This window comes from Cyanistes caeruleus, chromosome 7 (genome assembly GCF_971803275.1).
Source record: "Cyanistes caeruleus chromosome 7, bCyaCae1.hap1.1, whole genome shotgun sequence".
In the NCBI taxonomy this organism is placed as follows: Eukaryota; Metazoa; Chordata; class Aves; order Passeriformes; family Paridae; genus Cyanistes; species Cyanistes caeruleus.
The window spans coordinates 35,963,196-35,985,565 of NC_141707.1; the positions used below are offsets into that span (position 1 = coordinate 35,963,196).

Here is a 22,370-nt window from a genome sequence, read left to right on the forward strand (position 1 = left end):
TTTTCAGGCTTTTCCAATTTAGAAACCCCTTCAGAGCAAATTTGGCTCAGATCTGCTGCTCCTTCATGGTTACTGGGAGCTGACTGGTCTAATGGACTGAAGAATTGAGGTGCAGATGAGAGACGAGACAGTCCTGTGCATCTCATGCAAATGACAGAATAAGGAATGAGCTCTATTTCCTCTTGCTTTTAGCTTTGGAGTGTGGAGGTGCGGCAAGCAGGTTCAGTAAGGCTAAAGGTAAGCTGTTCTAACCCTTTCAGGATATGGTTCTGTGTCAAAATCTGTTGCTTTTGGGGCACAGCCTCACTTGTCACCACTGAGTAAGATGTACTTGTAGAAATAGTGGTAATGTAAGTGCTAATGTTTGCTTTATGAAAGCAAAAGTTCATATGTATCCTTCCCAGGAATTTTACTCTGGGTGGTACAGAGAATCAAAACCAATTGTAAACATGTAAGCAAAAACTATGTAAGCACAATATGCACAATATATGTTTCCTGCTTAAAAAAATATGAAGCAAACAAGTTCGATTATCTTAAATTTAGGGATGATGTTTGTTTTTCGTTTATGTAAAGTACTAATGCAGTACTGAATGTTGCCACAAATATAAGTTGTATTTGGAGAAAACTCATTTGTTAAAGACAGCTGAATTGTATTTATGATTAGTTTTCAGAGTCTCAAGGATCAATATCTTACAGGAGACCTACTCAGTATTTTATTTTCACCCTGTCATAGCAGATCTGTTGGTAGAGATTCATTAAGGGATATGATTATAAAGCATCTGCTTCCTCCTCTGGTAAAAACTGAGAATTAGCTTTCTTTTCAAGGTCTTATATTTGTGTGATTCAGAGCAATCACCTGTCAGCAGGCTTTGATGTGGAAGGGCTGCTTCATACCATGAGTGAGAAGCAGCACCAGAAAGGCAGGGAGAAAGTATCCAGCAAGGATCATAGCATTTCACAGAGCAGAATTCTTCCCGTAGGAATAATGAATTTGTTCACATCATGACTGAACTGTATGTGCTCTTGCAGTGTCTTTTACCAATGTTTGCATAAAACCTTCTAAGGTTTGCTCCATCCCTGGAGAGTTCCATCATGATTAGTAATGTGCAATCACATCTTTTGAGGAAGACAATTACTGCTGTTCTATCACAGCTAAAAAGAGCTGTACAGTGAAGCAATCACTGTTGCAGAAAGATGGTTGCTTCTAAGTGATAGCAGGATATGTTTAAAGAAACTTCCTGTACTGAGAGAAGATGTTTTGTGGCAGAAATAATTGATTTTTTTCTGGTTTGATTAGGGTTCATTTCACTTTTTAGCAATTTAATGAAGCAGATTAAGTGAGAGGCTGTGCTTGTGATGGGAATCCGTCCGCAGCTGACAGCAAGCCCTCCCTCAAAAGAGAGACAGCCGGGAACCCAGAGCTGCCCTCCCACTGCCCACCTTCTTTCATTAGCCAGTCCCAATTACTGCTGTGGAGCCAGGTGTCAGGGATCCGGGCAAGTGACTCAGTTCCTGATGGGCAGGAGCAACTGTAGTGCTCTGATAGATGGTGGTAGTTCATAACAAAAACACTTTATTTGTTGTTGGGAGTTGACTGAAACTGTTTTCTGGCTTTGTCCTTCAAGAGGGAACGAGCACGTGGTGTGGTGATTATAGTTCTTCATCTGTGTCTGTTCATGTTAAAGATAGAAGGCATCTGTGAAAGAAAATACTGCTTGAAACGCAGGTTTGATTTTTTTACCCTCCATTCAGAAATCTCAGGGTTGTGTGAGCCTGTTTTACTCCCAGGTGGCTGAGTGTTCTTGTGAATTATATGGGTGAGCAAACCAAGGCATTGCACTAATAACCGAGTGCTCCGGGTACTCTGCAAATCAAAGGAGGAGAGCCTGAAGAAAGTTATAACACTTCTAGAGTGGCCTAAGTGGTAATTTGCAAAGGGGGTGTTGAAATATTGTCATTAGCACCATTAGTGGTGGTGTGTGATGCAGAGGTGCTTATTTTTATAAATTATTGCGTGAGGGCTCAGCCTGCAGGTTTTGAGCACCAGTGGTTGTTAATGTGTGACACCCAGCAGAGCCATTGTCCTCTTTTCAGGTTTAATTTTCAGATGCATCATTTAATAAACACAGTAATAAGAGTTTTTGTATTTCCCACACCTAAAAAGTGTGAACAAAATGTATGAATTCCTCTTTTTAGGAGAATTGCAGAAGCTTGGATTGCTCTCTTGATACTATAAACCTGCAATAAGTGGCAATGTCAAGGGTTCCCACCCCACCTCCTCCTGGGGAGATGTCCAGTGGACCTGTGGCTGAAAGCTGGTGTTACACACAGGTAATAAACATAAATACCAATGGGTTTATTTTCTCTTAGTGTCATAATAATTGCTAAAAAAGACCTAAAGTTATTGACATGTTGAAAAAAATATAACTGACAATCTAAGTAGTTCTCATGGTTAATGCTTGATGTGGAAGTTAAATTTTCTTAACATTTTCTGATCTTTTGTTCAGGTTAAAGTAGTAAAATTTTCATACATGTGGACCATTAATAACTTCAGTTTCTGCCGTGAAGAAATGGGTGAAGTTTTAAAGAGTTCTACATTTTCATCAGGGCCAAATGACAAAATGAAGTGGTAAGGTCTTTATTTGAGCAAATGCTTTGGTTTTGTTTTGGGGTTATTTTGCTGACAACAGTTATAAAGTTAAATTACAAATAAATATTAAAACTTGGACACTTCTTGAAGGGTTACTGTAGGTATGGATTGGTTCTAATTTCATGTCAGGAATCACAAAGGAAACATTTATTTCAGAAGCATTTATTATTATCTCTTGTAAAAGTATTTCTGAATTTATTCTGGGTGCCATTTAAAAATTACGATTTCTTCATTATTTTCAGGTGCCTGAGGGTGAATCCAAAGGGATTAGATGATGAAAGCAAAGACTACTTGTCATTGTATTTGCTTTTAGTCAGTTGTCCAAAAAGTGAAGTCAGAGCAAAATTCAAATTTTCCCTGCTGAATGCTAAAAGAGAAGAAACAAAAGCAATGGGTAAGGGAATATTAATGTGGTTTTGTAAGAACATCATCAGCAATGTAATTTTTTTTCAGTTGAGAACAGAATTTAATATTGAGATAAACCTTTAGAATAACTTTTTTTAATTTCCTTTTATAAACGTAATTATAAAATCCTGTTCATATTTTGCATGTTTCTGATCACTGAGCTATGTTAATTCTATCCTGAGCAGTATAAATTACAGCACTTTGCCAACTGCTGTCACTCCAGGTCCTTGTCACTTAGTTTTTCTGCAGATTATTCTTGTTTCCTGTTAACAGAGGTATATTTTCTTGTTTGTAGCTAAAGTGGAAGTGTTTGATTTCCATTGTTAAATAGGATAAGCAGACTTGGCTGGTTTTTTTTAAGCATCCTTTACAATATTTTGGTCTATTTCAGCTGATCTACACTGTAATCAGTTTAAAAACTTGTACTGTGTACCTAAGGAATTAGAAGACTTTGAAATAACTGGTGATTTAATTGTTGTGTTGATATGAAAAATGTATGGAAGGCTTTTAGTTTCATACTTGTGAGCACAACCTTCCTTGGAAATGCTTTTTGAGAAACTGGGATTCTTGTGGAAATGAATAATTCAATGCTGATCTGCACTGAATTTGTTCTGCTGCAAGTCCTGTGTATGAAGAATATCTGTTTTTCTTCCTTTCTTCTACTCCAGGACTTAAGAGGTGTTTCAGGTCCTGTTTTGTTGCAAGTTCTGCATTTCTTACCAAACATCTGTAGTTCTGCAGTGTTTATACCCAAAGGTCACGCTATTTTTCCTTAAGTACCTAGGCCCACTTGTAATCTCTAAATTAAATCCACAGAAACGGGTTCAAATGTAAAAATTAAATTATTGGGCTCTTGCTAAGGAAGTTAAATATATATGTTTCATATGCATGTTTAACTCCACTAATCCTTTTACACTGATGGTGATGGTTTCTTCGGTCCCTGCAGACTTCCTGCTTTTGGAGCTTATATGAGCAAAGCTGTAATCAATTGGAGAATGTATACATTTGGACTTGACACAGTCCAGGAGTGCAATGGTATTTGTAATAAAATGTGAAACTGCATCAAAAACTATTTAGAGATAATTAAAGAAGCACAGAATTGTTGAGTTTGCACAGGAGCTCTGGAGGCTGGCTGGCCCCAGCCCCCTGCTGAAAGCACAGTCAGCCTGAGCAGTTTGCTTGGGACTTGTGGTGCTTTGAGGTCTCCAAGGATGGACACTCCACAGCTTATCTGGGCAATGTATTTTAGTCTTTAGCCAGGTCCTGCTGGCCCTTTTTCACCTTAGGGGTTCATTGTGGGTTCTTGTTGATTTGTTGTCCCTCAGGACCCTGATCTCCAGTGACCTGTTTGTTCCTGACCAGTAGATCTGTAGCAAACACCCAAATCCTGTCCCATCAGCTCTGCTGGTTCATCATTTCACTACAGTGCTGAAAATCCTATCAGTGGCTGTGTCTTCAGCTTCTGCAATTGTAGCTGTGCTGTGTTTGGCACCACAGGAGTTACAAATATCTTTTCACTTTGGGAAATTACCAACAGAAGTCTTATCTCTTGGACTCTCCAGCCATTTGCCATCTGCTTCTGTAGATGCTGTGTATTTACTGAGACAGGAAAATGATTCCCCACTTCCAATGTCCCTTCTAAATTGATAATTCATGCATAGGCTGCGGCTTCAAGGGATGAAGCTGTGTATGAAACATATAGTGAACTAACATTTTTACTTTATTAGAAGAAAAATACATTTGCATTCTTGTGCTGCTCAATTTTGGTTCTTAATTTTGGGGGTTAACACTGGTTGTTGCTGCTAAGACTAAAATCTAAGTCTGCAGAATAAAGAATTGGGCTGAATCTAGAGAAGAAATTTTTGAATGCTTTTGGGAACCTTATTTTCTGATTTTTTTTTTTTTTAATTCAATGTAATGAGCTTAAAAGTTGGTGAAAGTGCTAATCCAGATGCTGAAAAAGCTAGACAATATTTTTTTAAATGTGATTTTCTTCCTTGGTATATAGATTTTCAGATGTGAATGGTGCTGTGTGTTTGTTCTGCTGCCCTCAAAGCCCACACTGCACTTCAGTGAATGCATTTCCCTCTGCTGCTGTGCTCTGCATGGGCAAGGGGTTGTTGATACAGGAGTGTGGTGAGGGAACAGGGACAGAGACCTCACACCTCCTGCAGTGTCAGCTCCTGGGTGCTCTTCAGTGTATTCTGAAAATGCAGTGAAAATCTCTACAGAGTATTTTGCTTGATATAATCCTAGTGAAGAACTGTTCTGCATGTAATTTTTCTAGCTCTTGGAGGTGAGGGCAGCGTGTGACACGTGTGTGTTTTCTGTGGTACATGCTCAAGCGTGTTCCAGTGGTGCTGCCAAGGTCAATAGTGTAGGGAAGTCTGGCTTTGCTGATGGCTTTATTTTGGAGGCTGTAGAAGGAATGATATTTTAACAGATTCTGTCATGAAAAACACTTTGCTTTTATTACAAATTTCTGACTTAAACTTCTAAAGTGCTCTCTGGAAGGCTGAAGCATCTCTGCAAACAGCAAATGAGATGGTGATGTGTTTTTTGCCCAACTTTTTTTTTGGAATGAAAGAAAAGTTCTTTCTTAAAGAACTCTTCATAAGATCCTTCCTCACTTCCCCCTGTGCTCTTATTCTTACTGTCTTCATTTTGAACAATCTTCCTAAATTTAATTCTGAATGTGTTTTAGTCTACTTAGATTCTCAAATCCAAGCCCAAATAACCTCTTTCCCGTATTTTACTTAAAGTATATGGTGCTCTTTCCTGTGGTTTAATTTGGGCAGCAAGTGGTCACTTTTCAGTCAACCAACCATGTAAAATGTGTGATCTTACTGAATTTACATGTGTTTGCACTGAGATGACTGTGGGAATTCTTTTTTGGCTGTGAACATTAGGAAAAAAAAGTTGGTCACAGCAAATCTGATCGATTAAAAAAATACTTCTCATAACTAGGGCCAAAAGGTAAATATAATTAATATCTTTTATGACCAAAAAAAGTTTAGTATTTGAAAGGTTTCATTTCTGTTTTTCTATTTTAATGCTTTTACTGTATTTCAAACTAATTTCAACTTGTGAAACAAGATTTTCCGTTTTGGAAGAAGTCAAACCAGATTGTTATGACAACTGCAGAGCGTTGTCAGGATGGGTTTGTGGTGACAAATTCATTGTAATGGTGCTTCCCTCTGAACAATTCCTGTTTTGACACATTGGCATTCTTAAACACACTGAGAAACTCTTTGTGCTGGATGGTGCCTGAGAGATGTAAGGAGATGATAGGGTTTGAATTACAAATTGTGCTCCGCGAAGTTCTAGCAAGTGTTTTATAAAATAACACTATTACAATATTAAAAAGGTTTTAATCAGTTCTGTGTTTTCTAGAAATGTGACACGTCACCCAAATGTGTGGAACCAATTAATTTTTTTTATTAGCACTTAGTCTTGATGTGAAATTAGGTGTTATTTGTTCTTATTTTCCTTTAACTTGCTGTATTTGTACACAATTTTTTATCAGAAAGCCAAAGAGCATATCGATTTGTACAAGGCAAGGACTGGGGGTTTAAGAAATTTATCCGAAGAGATTTTTTACTAGATGAAGCTAATGGTCTTCTACCAGATGACAAGCTTACATTATTTTGTGAGGTGGGTATTAGTTTTTAAGTAATAAAATTTTAAATAAAATGTTTCCTGCTCTAATAAATAGAGATTTATATTGATTTTAACAGTAACATACTCTAAAATTGTCTTCTGAAAACTGTAAGCTTGGTAAAATATACATTGCTTTGTCTGCATTGCATATTGTTCTTTCTGTGCTTGTACACTGAAGTGTAGAATATTGAATTGATCACTTGAAAACTGCTGGACTTCTCCATGAATTTGTCACAGTTACATCAGAATTGACTGTAGAATTATTTATGCCAGAGGTAGCTGGTGTGTGCTGTTTACAGAAATGCTGTTTTACTCGTCACTTGTATTTAAAGAACTTGTGTTTGGAATTAGAAGATTGGTTTTCACTGGATAAGCAGAAGGGAATGTTCATATACTGGTTCACATTATAAAAGAAAACTCAACTGATTGTCAGAATCTGTATTTCTTTAATATCTACTATATTAATATTAAACCTATATTGATATGGCTTTAACCAATGAACAGATCTTTCCAGTAAATTAAACAGTTTATTTTTTGACTAATTGTTTCATTTTGTTTCCTGAGCAAGTGCAAATATCTTCTAAAAGACATGCTTTATACTGAAAATTAATACTGAGAGCTGTGGTATAAATTTAACTTCATGGTGCATTGTGGCTCCCTTCTTCTATAATATCATTTATGTTCATAACCTAAATTTTCATATTAAATTTCAGTATAAAGCTTACTCAGTATTAAAAATGGAAAGCAGAGAAAGTAGCAGTGTAAGTGGAGTGTATGTTGAATATACATTGGCTGGTTATCTGGGCTGCCATAAAGTGATTAGTGACTTAGGAGGATGATAGATGCTCTAACTGCTAATAAGTTTGCTTTGATCTGTGTATTTACAGGAAATGTGTAAAATTGTCTTGGCAAGATTACAATTTAATTATATGTCATTATGCTGGGTAGGAAGAATAATTGAAATGTGGCCCTTGAGACTAGATACTGCAAATATAGTGCATCTTATTTTCACTTAGACAAGTTAAATTAGCTGCATGATAAATTTGTTATGAATACAAATATTTGGGTGATAAAAGCAGATATAACAAGTGTTTTATGGTACTGTAAAGATACTTTTGAGTATTTTTTCTTCTTAAGTTGTCCTCCTAATGAACACTTTGATGTAAATGAACAGTGTTTAAAAGTAGCATTTGGTTTTAGAATAGATCACTCTCTAATTTTAGAGATTAGGTTTGTTTAAAAAATATAAGTAGAAGAAATACTGAATTTCCACAGATAAATGCTGTTATTTAAATTCTAATGCTAATCACTGAATTTAGCAGTGTTTCCCTACAAAATGTCTTGGTGCTTTCATGTGAGTGGCTTTTGTGAAGTGTTGGACCTACCCTGATCTTAAATGTGGAAGGAAGTAAAATGTTTAGTTGTTCACAGTGAGCATGTTAAAATAACTTCTGGCTTGTTTCAGGGTGAAGGAAAAACTTGGAAACCCAAATATTTTAAGAATTTCTTTCTTTGGATGTGTGATACCAGCTCTTCAGCTGTCCTTAGAAATGACAGGTGTTGTTTGAAGGACCTGAACTAAAGACAAGCCTGAAGTTTATGTCCTTTTATAACTTCACTTTTAAGCTCTAATTTCCATTTTTGCCTTCCTACTCGTTTCCTGTTTGGAAAACTGACTTACCACTTCTTCAGCATATTGCACTTGGCTTGATAACACTTGTCAGATGCAGGTATTTAGTGAAGGTCACTGATTACTCACTGTTGGTTGGCCCTTCTTCCCCTTGGCTTGCAAGAAGATTATTTGGTTGTCTTTGGGAACAAAGATACTTATTCTGCATTGCCAAAGATTCTAAAGAACAGCTGGATATGCCCTTGGATTGGACCTGAAGGACTCTTAAGTTTAATACTTTGTAAAGTCTGGTGCTGCCAGCAACAACTAGTGATTAAATACAACCTCAGTGTTTTGGGCACGCTGATCTGTTTGACTGAATTCTCCCTTTCCATATAATCTTAAAAGTACTAAAGCCTTGCAGGTGTTCCATTTGCTAATGGAATTGCATATTCTCTGCTTTCATACATCTCATACCTGCCTTAGTAGTCAAAAGAGTCATTTATATCACCCTTACCATTGGATTACCACAGATTCAAAATCAAAAAAATCATGAGCATTATCCGTGTTAAGGGTCATCACACAGAACTTGTTTAAGTTGACAAGTTTTCAATAGTTGTATGGAATTAACTTGATTTGATTTCAGCTTTATTAAAATAAATTATAAATAACAAGAGGATGCACTTGATTGAAGGCATGCCTGTTGGACAAGTGAGCTATAAAGTATCAGACCCCTGTAATCGTTTTGTATTTAGAATCTTTAAAGGACAGTACATGCCAGGTCACTGGGGCGGGGGAGTTTTAAATTAAAACTTTGCTTGGGTTACATCTTAAAAATATGTAGGAAATTGCTGTGTTGCACATCTCTCAATACATATCAGAAGCCATTCTAAAACAGAAGTTTGGTAAGGTCAGAGATCAGTTTAAGTGCACATGAAGAATGTGTAGATGACTTTCCCTAGGCACTATAGCTAACTGGAGGATGCTCTGTGGACAACTGGGACCATGAACTTTGAGTCAGGGCTCTGGAAAAGCAGAACTCTGGCAACAGAAGATGAGCTTGGCTAAACTAAAACTTCCTTTGTATGTATGTATATCTCCTGAAATCACTGTGTGTATGAAAACTGGAAAATAGCTCTACAGATTTTTTTTTCGTTGTTATAAATGTACAGTCTAACAGTGAAAGGGAAATTTTGCTGTGCTTGGGCTTTCTTCTCTTTTTCTAAGGTGAAAGAATATAAAGGAATTTCTTGTATTCACAAGGGGGTATGAGATGATACAGGGAATTAGGCAGTGATTCAAATCCCCAAGCTGCTGTCATAATTGGATCATCCTCCTCCTCTTCTGGTCTGGAGTTTGGCTTGCAGTGCTCCAACTTTCTGTGAAACTGAGCTGTGCTGTTTTTGCTTTATGCCAGATTTATTCCAGATGCCTTTTGCAATCAACCAAAGCCCTGATCCTAACAGAATCAGCTTTTTCTCTTAATATCTAATCTTAATTTTCTGTATTTGGGAGATGGAGTGATCAAGATCTTGTAGTATGGCTCCTTACAAAGGTTTTATTCTCAAGTCTGTGATCTCACACAAGAGAAGCAAAACCCGCTTAACTCTTCTGTTTTACTAACACCGATTCTAAGGATTTAGTGCGTGGAGGTAACTGAAAAAGCAGCAAGGAGTGCTGCTGTCTTGTTCAGTTCCTGTATGAAAGACTTAAACATAGGGAATAATGGCAGAATATTCACTTCAAATGCACATGTTTCAGTTTTCTTAACTGGTTCTGTACAGAAGTTACATCTTGTGAGCATGCATTTCATTATTGAAGTTACCTGCTACACCTTGTATTTTGAAAGTAATGGCTTTTAATCTTGTTTGGAAACCAATTACATGTGATTCCTGGACTAAGTAAAATGAAATAATGAAGGAGCTCTTTTGTGCATTTAGTTTGCATTGTCACACTGCAGGTTATATATAAACTTAACTGTCAGTACAATAAGGGATAGCTTATTGAAAAATTATATGGATTGTTCTTCTGAAACTTCTCTGTGACCATGTGATCCTGATGATCTGTATAGAATTTTATATTGTGTATATTTTACTCAGATGTGTGTTGACCTGTTAATTCAACTCTGAAATAGCATTAACTTGTTTTTGTTCCCACTAGTTTTCCAAGAACTGTATCTGTTCTTATTTACTTTGGCATTTCTGTTAGGTGGCATGTGGTATTGTGCTCTCTCTTTCTGTTTTGGTTGGATAAGTACACAATATTAGTCTCTAAGTAAGACCTATTTGTTTTATATTGCTTAAAAGTAAACTGTAAAGCACTGGTTTATGGTTCTGGCCTAATGCCAGAAGATTTACTGTTTTTTGCTTTGCTTTGGAATTGTTGGAATTCTAGCAATAGGTACTGTGATTTAATTATTGTTGGCATGCAGTTATGAAGGAGTTGTCTTGCTGTGATTTTCTGTTAGGTAAGCGTGGTCCAAGACTCAGTAAATATATCAGGACAGTCTAATACAAACACTTTGAAGGTACCTGAATGTCGACTAGCAGAAGATTTAGGGAATCTCTGGGAAACAACAAGATTTACAGATTGCAGTTTTTATGTAGGAGGACAAGAATTCAAAGCTCATAAATCTGTCCTTGCAGGTACTTTCTACTTTTGTATATGCTATTATTTTGTTATTTAAATTGCTATAAGCTTAAAATTTGATTCTATTTAATATTTACTTTTCTTGATACAGCACGATCTCCAGTTTTTAATGCAATGTTTGAACATGAAATGGAGGAAAGCAAAAAGGTAAGCTTCACTGAAAATGTTATGTGTAAATACTTGTGTACCTTGTGAAAGAGGAAGACATTGCAGAAAACTTGAGCTAGAGGAGATTGAGGAGGATGAGGGTTCTTATGGTGCATGAAGGCAGGAGGAACCTCTCCTGGTGAGTTCTGAGGGAATTTGTGTAGAAAGAGTGGAGAGGTGCTGGAGGATTTGGATTCTTTCAGGTACTTGTATCTGCCCTAGATAATGTTTTTAAACATTAGCTACTGGTGTATTGACCTGGTGATCTCTGCCCCCTTTGTGCCTCAGTTTGTATCTCCCTATCAGCTGATTGACTTGACTCAGGCTTTGCTGTAGAGCATTAAAGTGTTTTTTATGGTAACCAAGAAACAAGAGGTGAATTAGGACTGGAATTAGGCCCTCAGGCAGTGGAATACTTCTTTTCATTCACTTCTGTAGGCACTTGACCTGTGTAAGTGTTCAGGTGGTTACTTAATCAGCAGAGTGCTGCTTCTGCTTTTATGCACTTGATGTCTCCCACAGCGAGGAGCTGTTTTTGTCTTTCTTGAAGAAGAATTATCGAAATGGTTTGGTTATAGGCAGAATCCATGAAAAGGTGAGGAACTAATCACCTCACAAAAGGGCTATGATAGATGATCATCATTTGGTCTTGCAAACTGCAGGATGCCACTTGTGTGCACAAACGCATCAGGTGAACATGGTGCTGTGCTGCAACTGAGGGTCACTTTCCTTCCCAGCACCTCTCCAGTTTGGAAACTGTCCCAGGTGGAATTGGAGCATTGGGAGCATTTTACTGAGATTCCTGTTCTGAAAGAAATCCAAGCATGTCACAGCTGGAGTAATGCCAGGTCTTTGCCTTCATGTTAGCAGTGTATCTCCAGTGCAGCCCTACTCCTAAATACTGACAGGAAACCAGACCATGTACATCTCCTGTGCCTGGCATTTCCATTCAAAAGTCTGGTGTTTGCTTCTACATCTTTGACATCATTTCCTACTTTATTAATTGCTTACAGGGAGTGCTGTTACAGGATTGGTTAAGCTTGCAGTGGCACTGTTGTATTAGGGCAATCTTCAGCTGTGTGATGTCAGTTCTGCGTGTTTGCTTTTTGGATTCTGAGCTGTGTTGACTCAGTTTAAATTGAGCCAAGAAAGGCTCAATTTGTTCTGTCTGCTGCTCTGACTTCTGATATTCCAAACACATTGTGTTGGAAACATTTTTAAATATTCCTGAAACTGTCTTGATTTTTATGTAGGGTCTGTGTGATCGACTCCAGAGTTATGCATTTCTAGGGAAAAAATTGCAATTACTTTTTATTGCTGGAGCATTTCCAGCTGATTTCTACCTAACTTCTGAGAGCTTTTTTGATTGCTTTCGGCTTAACATTGTTGAATGTTACCTTAAATTTGTAAGGATTTTTTATGATGTATGGTGAATGAAAACGTGTAGCATGCATGCAGATGATATTTAATACTCACTTTGAAATTGTAGCTAAATTCTAAAGACTTTTTTTTCTTCTTTACTAGAATCGTGTAGAAATAAATGATGTGGACCCTGAAGTTTTTAAAGAAATGATGAGATTCATTTACACAGGAAAAGCACCAAACCTTGAAAAAATGGCTGACAATTTATTGGCAGCTGCAGACAAAGTAAGTAATTGACTCCAAAGTTCCCAAACCTGGTGTTTGCTTGGGGAATGGTGATTAAAAAAAATACCTTAATTTAGATTTTATTAGATCTTATTTATTTATTTATTTATTAATCTTATTTAGAATGTTTGATATATATTTTACTTTTTTAAAACCTGAGAAGCATGAGAAATGAAGCGAGATAGGAAAGAATAGACATTTTTTAGCAGTAGAAGGCTGATAAATCTTTTTTTTAAAGAGAAGTGTTTCAGGTATTAGTATCAATTTTTTTTAGAAATTTGAGACCATTAATATTATTTGGAAAATTGGTTTTGAATAAAATGTATACTAGATCTTTGTTTTCTTCAAGAAGATTTATCCAAGTTCTTGAATTAACTGTGCTTTCCTAAAGTACTTTTCTAAAGTACTGCTACTTTAGAACTTTTATCTTCTTGTCTTCCCCTGCAAATGTAATAGTTCTAATCTTTCATCTCTTCTTTGTTTGGATCTTGTCCAGTCTTAAAATTGTAGCTCTTCAAAATGCTTTTTTTACTATGATTTTTAAAATTAAGGGATTTATGGCAGCTCAGCAACTAAGGGTTTTTTTGAATGCTGGCCTTGATTTAGGGCATATTTGATAAATGTAGAGACTGTTATAAGGTAGAGTTATATGATTGTCTGCAATACCAGAAAATAAAAATGAAACCTGTTCAGACTGTGACATCCTTCAAAAAAGAAGCATAGTTTATTCATGCAGAATGTAATATGGGAATGCAGTTATTTTCCATCAAATTTCTTGTAGGCTGTATCAAAGGTATGAGGGAAATAAGGAAATTCAGAGATGGGTTTGGGCTAAATTTAAATTTGTTTAAATCAATGTATTTATTGTATCAGTTAGAGATACAATTCATCCCCTTAGAGATGTGAACCTGTTCAATGCTGATTTGGTTCCTTGCTCCTCCTCCTCACCAAGCTGAAGTGAAATGCAAACTTTTGCATGAGTTACTTTTTGTTATGATAAAAACTTTGTCAGCAAGGTCTTTAAGTAATTTGTGTCAAGTAATTTGTTACCTTTGAGAAGTGTTCATGCAGCACATCGTGCTTTGCAGTACCTGTGGGGAAGCAGTTTGATGTTTAGCTTGGGTGGCACCAAGCCTGGCTGGAAGTTTCTGAAGAAGTGTAGAGATGAGGACAGAAGGAATGAGTTTGAGGAATGATTAGTGCAGTTTTTCTCTCTCTCCAGTATGCACTGGAACGGCTGAAGGTGATGTGTGAGGAGGCACTCTGTAGTAACCTCTCGGTAGAAAATGTTGCTGACATTCTTATCCTCGCAGATTTGCACAGCGCTGAACAGCTAAAAGCACAAGCAATAGACTTTATTAACAGGCAAGTAATACTTATGAGACTCTAAATATATTTCTGTTTATACTTGGTGTACTTTTGCAATATTAGCACACTTCTCTCTTGCAGGTGCAGTGTTCTTAGACAACTTGGGTGTAAAGATGGGAAAAACTGGAATAGCAAGTAAGTTTCCCTGCCCCACGATGTTCTGTACAAACACTGCTAAGTAGACTGCAGATCTTAAGAACTGTTGCTTCATTTCCACACTACTGAGGCCTGTCACTGACTGTAAGTAAAGTAGGATTCAGCAGATGCTACCCCAGTTCTGATTGTGACTCCCCCTTTAAATGACAGGCAATGTTAACTGCTCTCCAGTGTGAGATCCTAACAATAGCTGGTTTTCATTCCCTCTCCCAGGGGCAGAGTGCTGTGAGATGATGGAAGCAGCATTTATAGAAAAACCATTCCCATGAGTACCCAGGTTTGTGCCTGGAGGAGTGATAACCCCAGTGTGGTTTTGAGACTTGCTTGGGTCAGTCTGAGCCTGCAGTAGCTCCGCAGAAAGGAGGGCAGTTGCTGTCTTGCCTTTGGGGATGGGTTTGTGCATCTTCCCACATGCCAGCACAAGTGCTGTGAAGGCCACACAACTCGTCAGTCAGGTCCCTCTGACTCTAAGGGCTCCTGCCTACATTGGAAATAGGGTGAGACTGTGTGGCTCAGGCTCTGGCACTGATTGCAGCAGCTCAAGTGAATCACAGAGTGGAAGACAGCCAGCTGCAGAATAGCTGGTGGTAGGCTCAAACAGTGTAAGGGCAGCAGAACACTTATTTCTTACCATCAGAATCTCCAGAGAACTTAAAGGCTGTGTTGTACCACTTAGTTTAAATTATTGTTTCTCCTTGAAAAAAAAAAAGGCTCCACAGGCATAATGATTGAGCATGATGTGGAAAAGATGTGGGTGGTGAAAGGTAAATAGTAAAATACCAGTAATAGAGATAAGTCATATCTCAGTATCATAACTATGTAACTACTTGATGTATTTCTTCTCAAATGATTTGGAAGTCCCTGAGCTGACTTCTGTCTTGAATGTTTGCTAGTTAACATGCTGGTCATCTTTGCTTCAGCTAAAACGTCTACAGTACTTCAGGGAAATAATATGAGAGGGCCTGGCTTAATTTACTGACTCTAGGCACTGAGGAGTCTGAACTTTGGTATTGTTTCTCAAGGCCCTTACCTTCACTAACATGCAGCAGCAGATTAAAGACTTGCATTAGAAATCTGCCAAAGGTGTTTTAGAGATCATGTGGTGTAGAGGTCAGCCGATAACTTCATGCTTGATAATGTTCCTGAAACAGTGTGAGGGTGCTCACGAAAGGCTTTTGAAAATGCAGAGCAATGGGAACCTGGGACTGATGCATGTTAGTTCCAAATCACAAATTTATCCTATATCTATGTGACATGCAACACAACCAATATAATATTCTCCATGTGCAAAATGAATTTTCTGCTTTTTTTCTATATTATTTCACCCAAAAGTAAATGCATACATAGACTAATATATTGTTTTTAATCTCCTGGGTGTCAGTGTGACACCCATTTGGTGAAATCTGTTGTTGCTTTTGTGTTAGTTAAAAATCAACAGTGGCCATTGAAAGCTATTTTGAATGTTGCCCATCATCTGCACTGAAAAAAGAGTGAATATTCTCAGTGTTCTCCACTGGTACTGAGACTGCAGACTCCCAGTCAAGGGGTCTGGAGCCAGTCAGCTAATCTGCCTTCATGGCTCTTTCTAGGAGATGAACTACATCGTTTTTGCTGCAGTTTCAGCTGATTCATCTTGTCATCCTTCTCTCTCCCCAAATTGAGCATGCCCTTTTATGTAATGAGATTATTGTGTCTTCCCTTGCTTTTAATCTCTGCACTAGACCTCATTTTCTTCTAGTTTTTCTCTTTATTGTTTCTCCTGAACAATTTCAAGGTGGTTATTTTGACACAGTTCTCTAGCTGAGGTCTGGCTGGTACTGTGTAGGGCAGAACAAGTACCTTTTGTCCCAAATCTGATTATATTTCTGTGCCCAAATTGCAAATTGCTGCTTCTCTCTGTTGGCACCTTCACTGGCATCCCCAGTCTGCTCCACAATATTTGACTGCCCTTCTGCAGCGCTTCTGCCTTGCCTGCTCTTCTCCACTGTGCATTTGGTTTGTAAAATTGTGTGACTCTTGTTAATGCTTCTGTTTTCAGCCAAGCAACAGACATAATGGAAACTGCAGGCTGGAAGTCCATGATCCACTCCCACCCTCACTTAGTAGCCGAGGCCTTTCGCGCTCTGGCGTCTGCACAGTGTCCACAGTTTGGCATTCCACGCAAGCGGCTAAAACAGTCCTGAAATCTTCCATGAACTCTAGAGAAATTGGACTGACTCCACTCCTCCTTGTCCAGAGGTGTTTTCACAAACCATAACAAGAGTTTTTGTTATCCTTGTCCACAGAACAGAAGCTGAAAAAGCCTATTGTTTGCTTTTCAGATGGATAATTTATGGTTTAATCCTCAGCTTTAAATTAGACTGATTACTCTAATTCACTGAAAGGCCTTAAATTATCTTCAATGACTCTCTAGTCCATATAGTCTAATGTATCTTGATTTTTTTATTATTATTTTTTAATGTGCCTTGTCTTTTTGACTAGGCTCTGCAGGATTGCACTAGCTCCATAATGCAGTAAAGCTGATAACTGAAGATTAATTTTTGAAAGGGATCTTCCATTATTTTCAGAAGAGAAAAGAAAAAGATTATAGTTTGGTCCTGTGCTAACTGGAAGGTTTTGACTGGCCTCTCTTCAAAAGCACTTGAACCAGAGGCACATCATGTACCCTAGGCAAGTGCTAAATATAGGGAGAGCCTGTTTACCTTCAGCAAATGCCTACAGGCTATTTATGGCAATATACTGCTTTGAACATAATTTATTTTTCATTGTGGGGGCAAATATGCAATGGTTTGGCCCAAAAATGTATTTTCATTACAGTTTGTAATGCTTACTGTGTGTGTGTCAAAGCTGTCCAAGCGGTGAAAAGAAACACAGAATAAACCTTTTGCTTGTGTTTCTTAATGGTCCATCATTAGTTTACATTTAATGCAGAACTGAACGAGAGGTGAAAGAGTTCATTGTGAAAAGGAATAGTGCTGTATATGGAATAAATATATCCCAGTGTATGGTTGCATAGAAAAGTCAAGGATGCATAGAATGACCAAATGTAAATTGAGGAAATGGGCCAAATGGATTCTGAATATGCACTTTTAATGTGTAACTTTTGTATGTTGTGTGGTACATATATATTTTGCTTTTGATGAATTAATGAGGTACAGGTAATTGTGGCTTAACTTTTTAGATACATTTTAAGATGCCCACAGCCACATGGGATTTAGTTTTGTTAGAAAAGAAAGGCATGTCTTTTTAAGACCCAATTGAAGGTGGCTATTGCGAGCTTTCGTATTTAAGTAACAGAATATTTTCGCTTATTTGAAAAAGGCATGTGAATGGTAAAAACTTTGAGGGGATTTTTCTCATCTTGACGTACGTGCATGGCTCCCACGAACACCTGGGGAGGCTGTGCACACATCGAGGAGTATTTCCCTGAAATGTCAGATGGTATCTGCAAGCAGAGACTTGCTCAGTCTTGCATTTCAGTTATTGTACTAGCATTGTGGATGGTATTGAAATTCTGCATAATGTGAAAAGGATGAAACATTTGTAAACTGCTTGTCACGGGCCAGTTCTTTATTATATGAACCTTAGCTTTAATATCAACATCCTCAGTGTTTGATAGCTTTGTTTACAATTGGGAGGAAAAGTCTGCAGTAGTGCACACTCTAAATGTTCCCTGAGTTATTGCATTGAGTTTACTGTAATAGTGATAATATGCTGTATTTCTCTTTTTTTTTGGGGGGGAAGACTTGGGTTTTGCAGTGGGGAATGGGAGGAGATCTCAGCTAATTTATAAATGTCTTTCCATAAGGGTTTGAATTTGCCTATTAAAAAAAAGTCGTGCAGGGAGGAGAGAGGAAGAATTTCAGATTGTTTCTCCATCCTCATTTCATTGACATTCATCTGACTTGCCCTGAATGAAATTTTTAGAGGAAAGAATATATAATTTAATACTTTGGCATCTAGTAAACTGCTTACAAAGGTAAATTGGAAAAAAAATTCCCAGTCCAATTTCGTAGATTAAAACCTCTAAACATGAATTTTTTTCTTAGCCTATAATTAAATCTTTATGGTGGCTAAAGTGTAAAATTGGAAATTTAAATAATTGACAAGGTATCAAATTTCATATTTACAGGGATTTATCAATTCTTAAATATTTATCTAAGATAAGGTCTTATAAGCATTCTCCATAACAGGAGGTGAATGTGTTTATTCCAAAATTGTGATGTTTTTGCTGCACTGTGTAACGTGTCGGGACTACAGCTCCTCATCCTCATCACTGTAAAACTCACAGCGCTCACGTGCAAAGTGACTTGAATATTTAATGCTGTAATGATTGCCCAGGTCAGCCTGTTCTTCTGTAACAACTTACAGTAATCAGATGGAAAGCTTAAGGATTTCTAGGCATTTTTTTATTAAAGCCTAATAGCACACTTTGTACCAAAAAAATGTCAGACACTGTGCTATCATCTGCATCATAGAGTGTCCCCTCCTGGAGCCAGGCAGTGTGAGCTGTGTGTTACACTAACAGGAAAGAGCCCTCTGCTGATCCATCTGCTTAGGTTGGACTTTATTTATTTATGTTTTCAAGTTCTCTCAGATCCTGAGAAGAAGGTAAAGCAGTTGCTGTATTCTTAAGTGAGTGCACTAATTATTCACCTCTTTAATTACCTGCGTGCAGCGTTCTCACTGGAACGGGACATTGGTAATTACAACCTTCCCCTTCGGATTCAGTAGCTCGGTTTCATTCCCCACACCTCAAGAACTTGCCCTTTAAGCCTCAGTTGGAAGTGCAGCAGATCAGGAATGATCCCATTATCAATGGTCAGGTTTTTCCAGGCTGAAATCTTGGGGGTTTTTCCTAGTTTTCCCTCCAGGTTAGGAAAATGCCGTATGAAGGTGCCATGTTTTGGCTTGCCAACACTACTCTCTCAGATAGATGTGAACCACCACTTCCATGCTTTTCTGGGGAGAACCCTGCATGTGTCCTGTGTGTGTGTGCGTGTGTGTGTGTGTGACTGTGTGGTGTTTTTGTCAAGGGTGACTTTCTAAAAATAAGGACTCAATTTGCTGTTAAAATGCTATTATGTATTATATATATATATATTTTTTTTTTTTTGTTTCCATTCAGACCTCTCCTAAGGAGATGCTTTGGGTGGAAGTTGCTTCAATAAATAATCCTTATTTCCTAGTCCATTTACTGCATGCAGAAGTATGAACACATTGTGCCTTTTTAGAAACTGTTGCAATGAAGGGATTTAACAGGGTGCAAGGTCTTTGTAAAATGTACTTTTAAAGGTGAAAAAGAATACTCTGGTACATAATCGAGATGGAAAAGTTCAAGTTGCATTTGACCTCTGTTGCATGTTGATTCTTGCTTCCTAAATTCAATTTCACCAAGGTACAAACTACACAAACAAGTGAAATAAGTATTACAGATACAAGTTGAGTAATGGTATATTTTTGTGAAATTGTGATAATATTTGCTGTTACAAGATAAGTGTATGTCAAAACGTGATAATCACGGACACAACATTACTCTAGTTCTGATGTTTTTCTAAACATTGAATATTTACTATAAAATTCACCTTTGCACAGGAGATCAGTAGAAGACCTACATGGAGATTGTGTTCCTTTTAAATCCTCACGGCAAGGCTTCTCCTTTGGGAGAATAAAAGCCGCGTGCAGTATTTGAAACTGTGTTTCATAGAAGGCAGTGAATTGCAAATGTGAGGTACTGCTACCTGAAATGTTGTCAAATTCTGTTGAATTTTACAGTTGATTAAAATTCCTAAGCTTAACTGATTTATTTTTTATTTTTTTTTTGTAATTGAATGTTACCTGTCTTCTTTGTCTGGTGTCAATAGCTTATTTAGTGCAGAGCTTAGCTCCTTAGACACTCAGTCTCATATCGTGGCTTCTGCTTACAGTAAATGGACTATGTTTGTAAAGGGAATTCACTATTTCAAGTGTTTTGCAAGGAACTTCACTGTGTTTGTAACCTGGTTTTTGAAGGCTTAAGATCAATGAGTCCTATTTTAGAAGTTAAACCAGTGAAATGACTTGGATCTGTTTTGGGGTGGAAATGGTAAAGAGAATTCAGATATGTAAACAGTCGTATCAAACCATCCAGCCTTTTTTTATCAGCTGATGTTAATGGTGAAATACTTTTTGTACCTTGTTGCTGAAAATATTTTTGCGTTTCAGCACATCAAGTTACAATAAAGTTGTTACTTATACAGAGTGTGTCTGTCTTTATTTGTTGTCTGTACTTGCATTTGTTCCCAATGGCTACCTTTGCTTTGAGAAAGGTATTTTATCAGCACTGTCAGTCTGGTGTCAAATATGCTGCTGTGCTTTTGTAAGCCTCTTTTGGGGAGGATCATCTTGCAGCCTTGCTCTGATCTCCATTAACTTGGTTATTTTTCTGTTTTGATGCTTTAAAGCTCTGGACAGCTTAACTTGCCTACCTGAGAAGTGTCTCCCTTTACACAGACTCTGTCAGGACTGGTGGGAAGAAGAGTTGATGCTGTGATAACGAAGATGGGATTGGTGGGTTTAAAATCTGCTTTACTCTTCCACCCACCATGAAAAACCATCATCCTTTGTCCTGCCAAAGAGCAGAGGCTGCTGGTGAGCACATCCAGCAGGAATGCTGTTGGCATTTGTTACAGGAGAAGTGGTATGTAAGAGGAATCTGTAGGGGGAGCACAGGGGTTCAATATGGTTATAAATACTTAGCAGTGACTGTGGGATTGCTGATAGACTGCTCTGTGTTCGTGGCTTGGGGCATGCTGCACTCCTGAAAATGATGATGTCGGGGTAAGTTATTTTATAAAAAAGTCTGTGTCTGGGTAGGTACATGCAAAATTTTCCAGGTGTGCTTAAAACATGCTTCCCTTAATTGACTCCACAATGATCCAGTCTAAGGTTCCTCATGGGGTTTATATCAACAATGGCATAACTCACATCCCCACAGTTTAGTAACCTCTGAGGGGAACAGGACTGCTTACCACTGCCAGTGGTATCAGAATTATTTATGCAATCCAAATGTCTGATCTGAACTTCAAATTCCAGATTAAAAAAAAGAATATTAAACTTCATTATTTCTTTTTTTAGAAGGCTATATTATCCTTTCTGAAGATGGTTTTCCTCCCAGTTGTTTATCTTGTCATCATAAAAAGTTTTCTTTGTTATTCAGAATTGATTCACTGAGCATTGATTTAAAAAAAACACCTGTTTTTCCTTCTTCTATAGCAAATTCCAGTTTTTTGTGTGGAAACTGAGTACATGAAGAAAACTTTTTCTCATTTTAGTTGAAAGTATTTTACAGCATTGGTCCATTCCTGTGTGTGTGCCCTTTCTTTAAAAGGGGGAAGCTCAAATATTGAACCTCAATTGGGTGATGGAGGCTGAAAGAGTAAAACCCATCTCTTGCTGTACAGAATTGCCTGTCCTGCCCTGTGCTGAAAGGATGGTTTGATGTTGAAGCATTTGAGTGCAGCCTGAGCAGTCAGGTGAGAAATTAAAGTTGATTAAAGTGAGTCTTTGTGCCACTACTCCAAACTTCATAGTATTAATGGTTTTCTGTGTTTTAGATGGCTTTTGTTACAATTACTATTCAAGGTAGATTATTACCCATTCCACTACAAATTTGACTTGCCACATTTATTAAGTAAATTAGATTAAAGATGCAGCTGCTTCCATTGCACACGAATAACTTTGCACTTAACATTGTGATAGTGTGCTAATGGAGGAAATGCTATTAATTGCCACTTAAAATTAGTCTTGAACAGTTTATTTTTCTGCAAATTTCTTGGCAATCTTCCACTAGAAGAATATGTTTTTTGTTGTCAGTTTTGAAGATTCCTTCTTTGTACTCTCAGAGAAAGTTGGGAAAAATACAAGGAGTCGAGTGAAGCATTTCAGATGTGAGATGCAAAGGACTTGCTTTTTCCATTACAAGCACTGCACCAAGAGGAAAAAAAACCCAACCCAGGCTCAGCTGAGAGAATTCTTGAGTGCTTTGGAATGGCTTTCCAGGGGGTGTCAATAAGTTATATTTTGGACAGGATGTGAAGT

General features: G+C 37.6%; 1 protein-coding gene across 4 annotated transcripts in view; it reads left to right on the forward strand.

Annotated features, from left to right (window-relative positions):
* The window catches only part of SPOPL (speckle type BTB/POZ protein like), a 33,344-nt gene extending 12,817 nt beyond the window's left edge, over positions 1–20,527 (forward strand). Inside the window, exons 2-12 of one of the 4 annotated variants that reach the window (XM_086896909.1) lie at positions 193–237; positions 2,197–2,331; positions 2,508–2,629; positions 2,893–3,044; positions 6,582–6,709; positions 10,792–10,969; positions 11,065–11,120; positions 12,645–12,767; positions 13,990–14,132; positions 14,217–14,270; positions 16,330–20,527. In XM_086896909.1, coding sequence (XP_086753035.1) covers positions 2,254–2,331; positions 2,508–2,629; positions 2,893–3,044; positions 6,582–6,709; positions 10,792–10,969; positions 11,065–11,120; positions 12,645–12,767; positions 13,990–14,132; positions 14,217–14,270; positions 16,330–16,474 — 1,179 coding nt within the window. In that variant the 5' untranslated portion in view covers positions 193–237; positions 2,197–2,253 and the 3' untranslated portion in view covers positions 16,475–20,527. Of the gene's footprint in view, positions 1–192; positions 238–1,420; positions 1,727–2,196; positions 2,332–2,507; positions 2,630–2,892; positions 3,045–6,581; positions 6,710–10,791; positions 10,970–11,064; positions 11,121–12,644; positions 12,768–13,989; positions 14,133–14,216; positions 14,376–16,329 lie in introns of those variants that run through there. The other 3 variants (XM_086896908.1, XR_015289013.1, XM_086896907.1) reach the window with 3 other exon arrangements.
* The last annotated feature ends 1,843 nt before the right edge of the window (positions 20,528–22,370 follow it).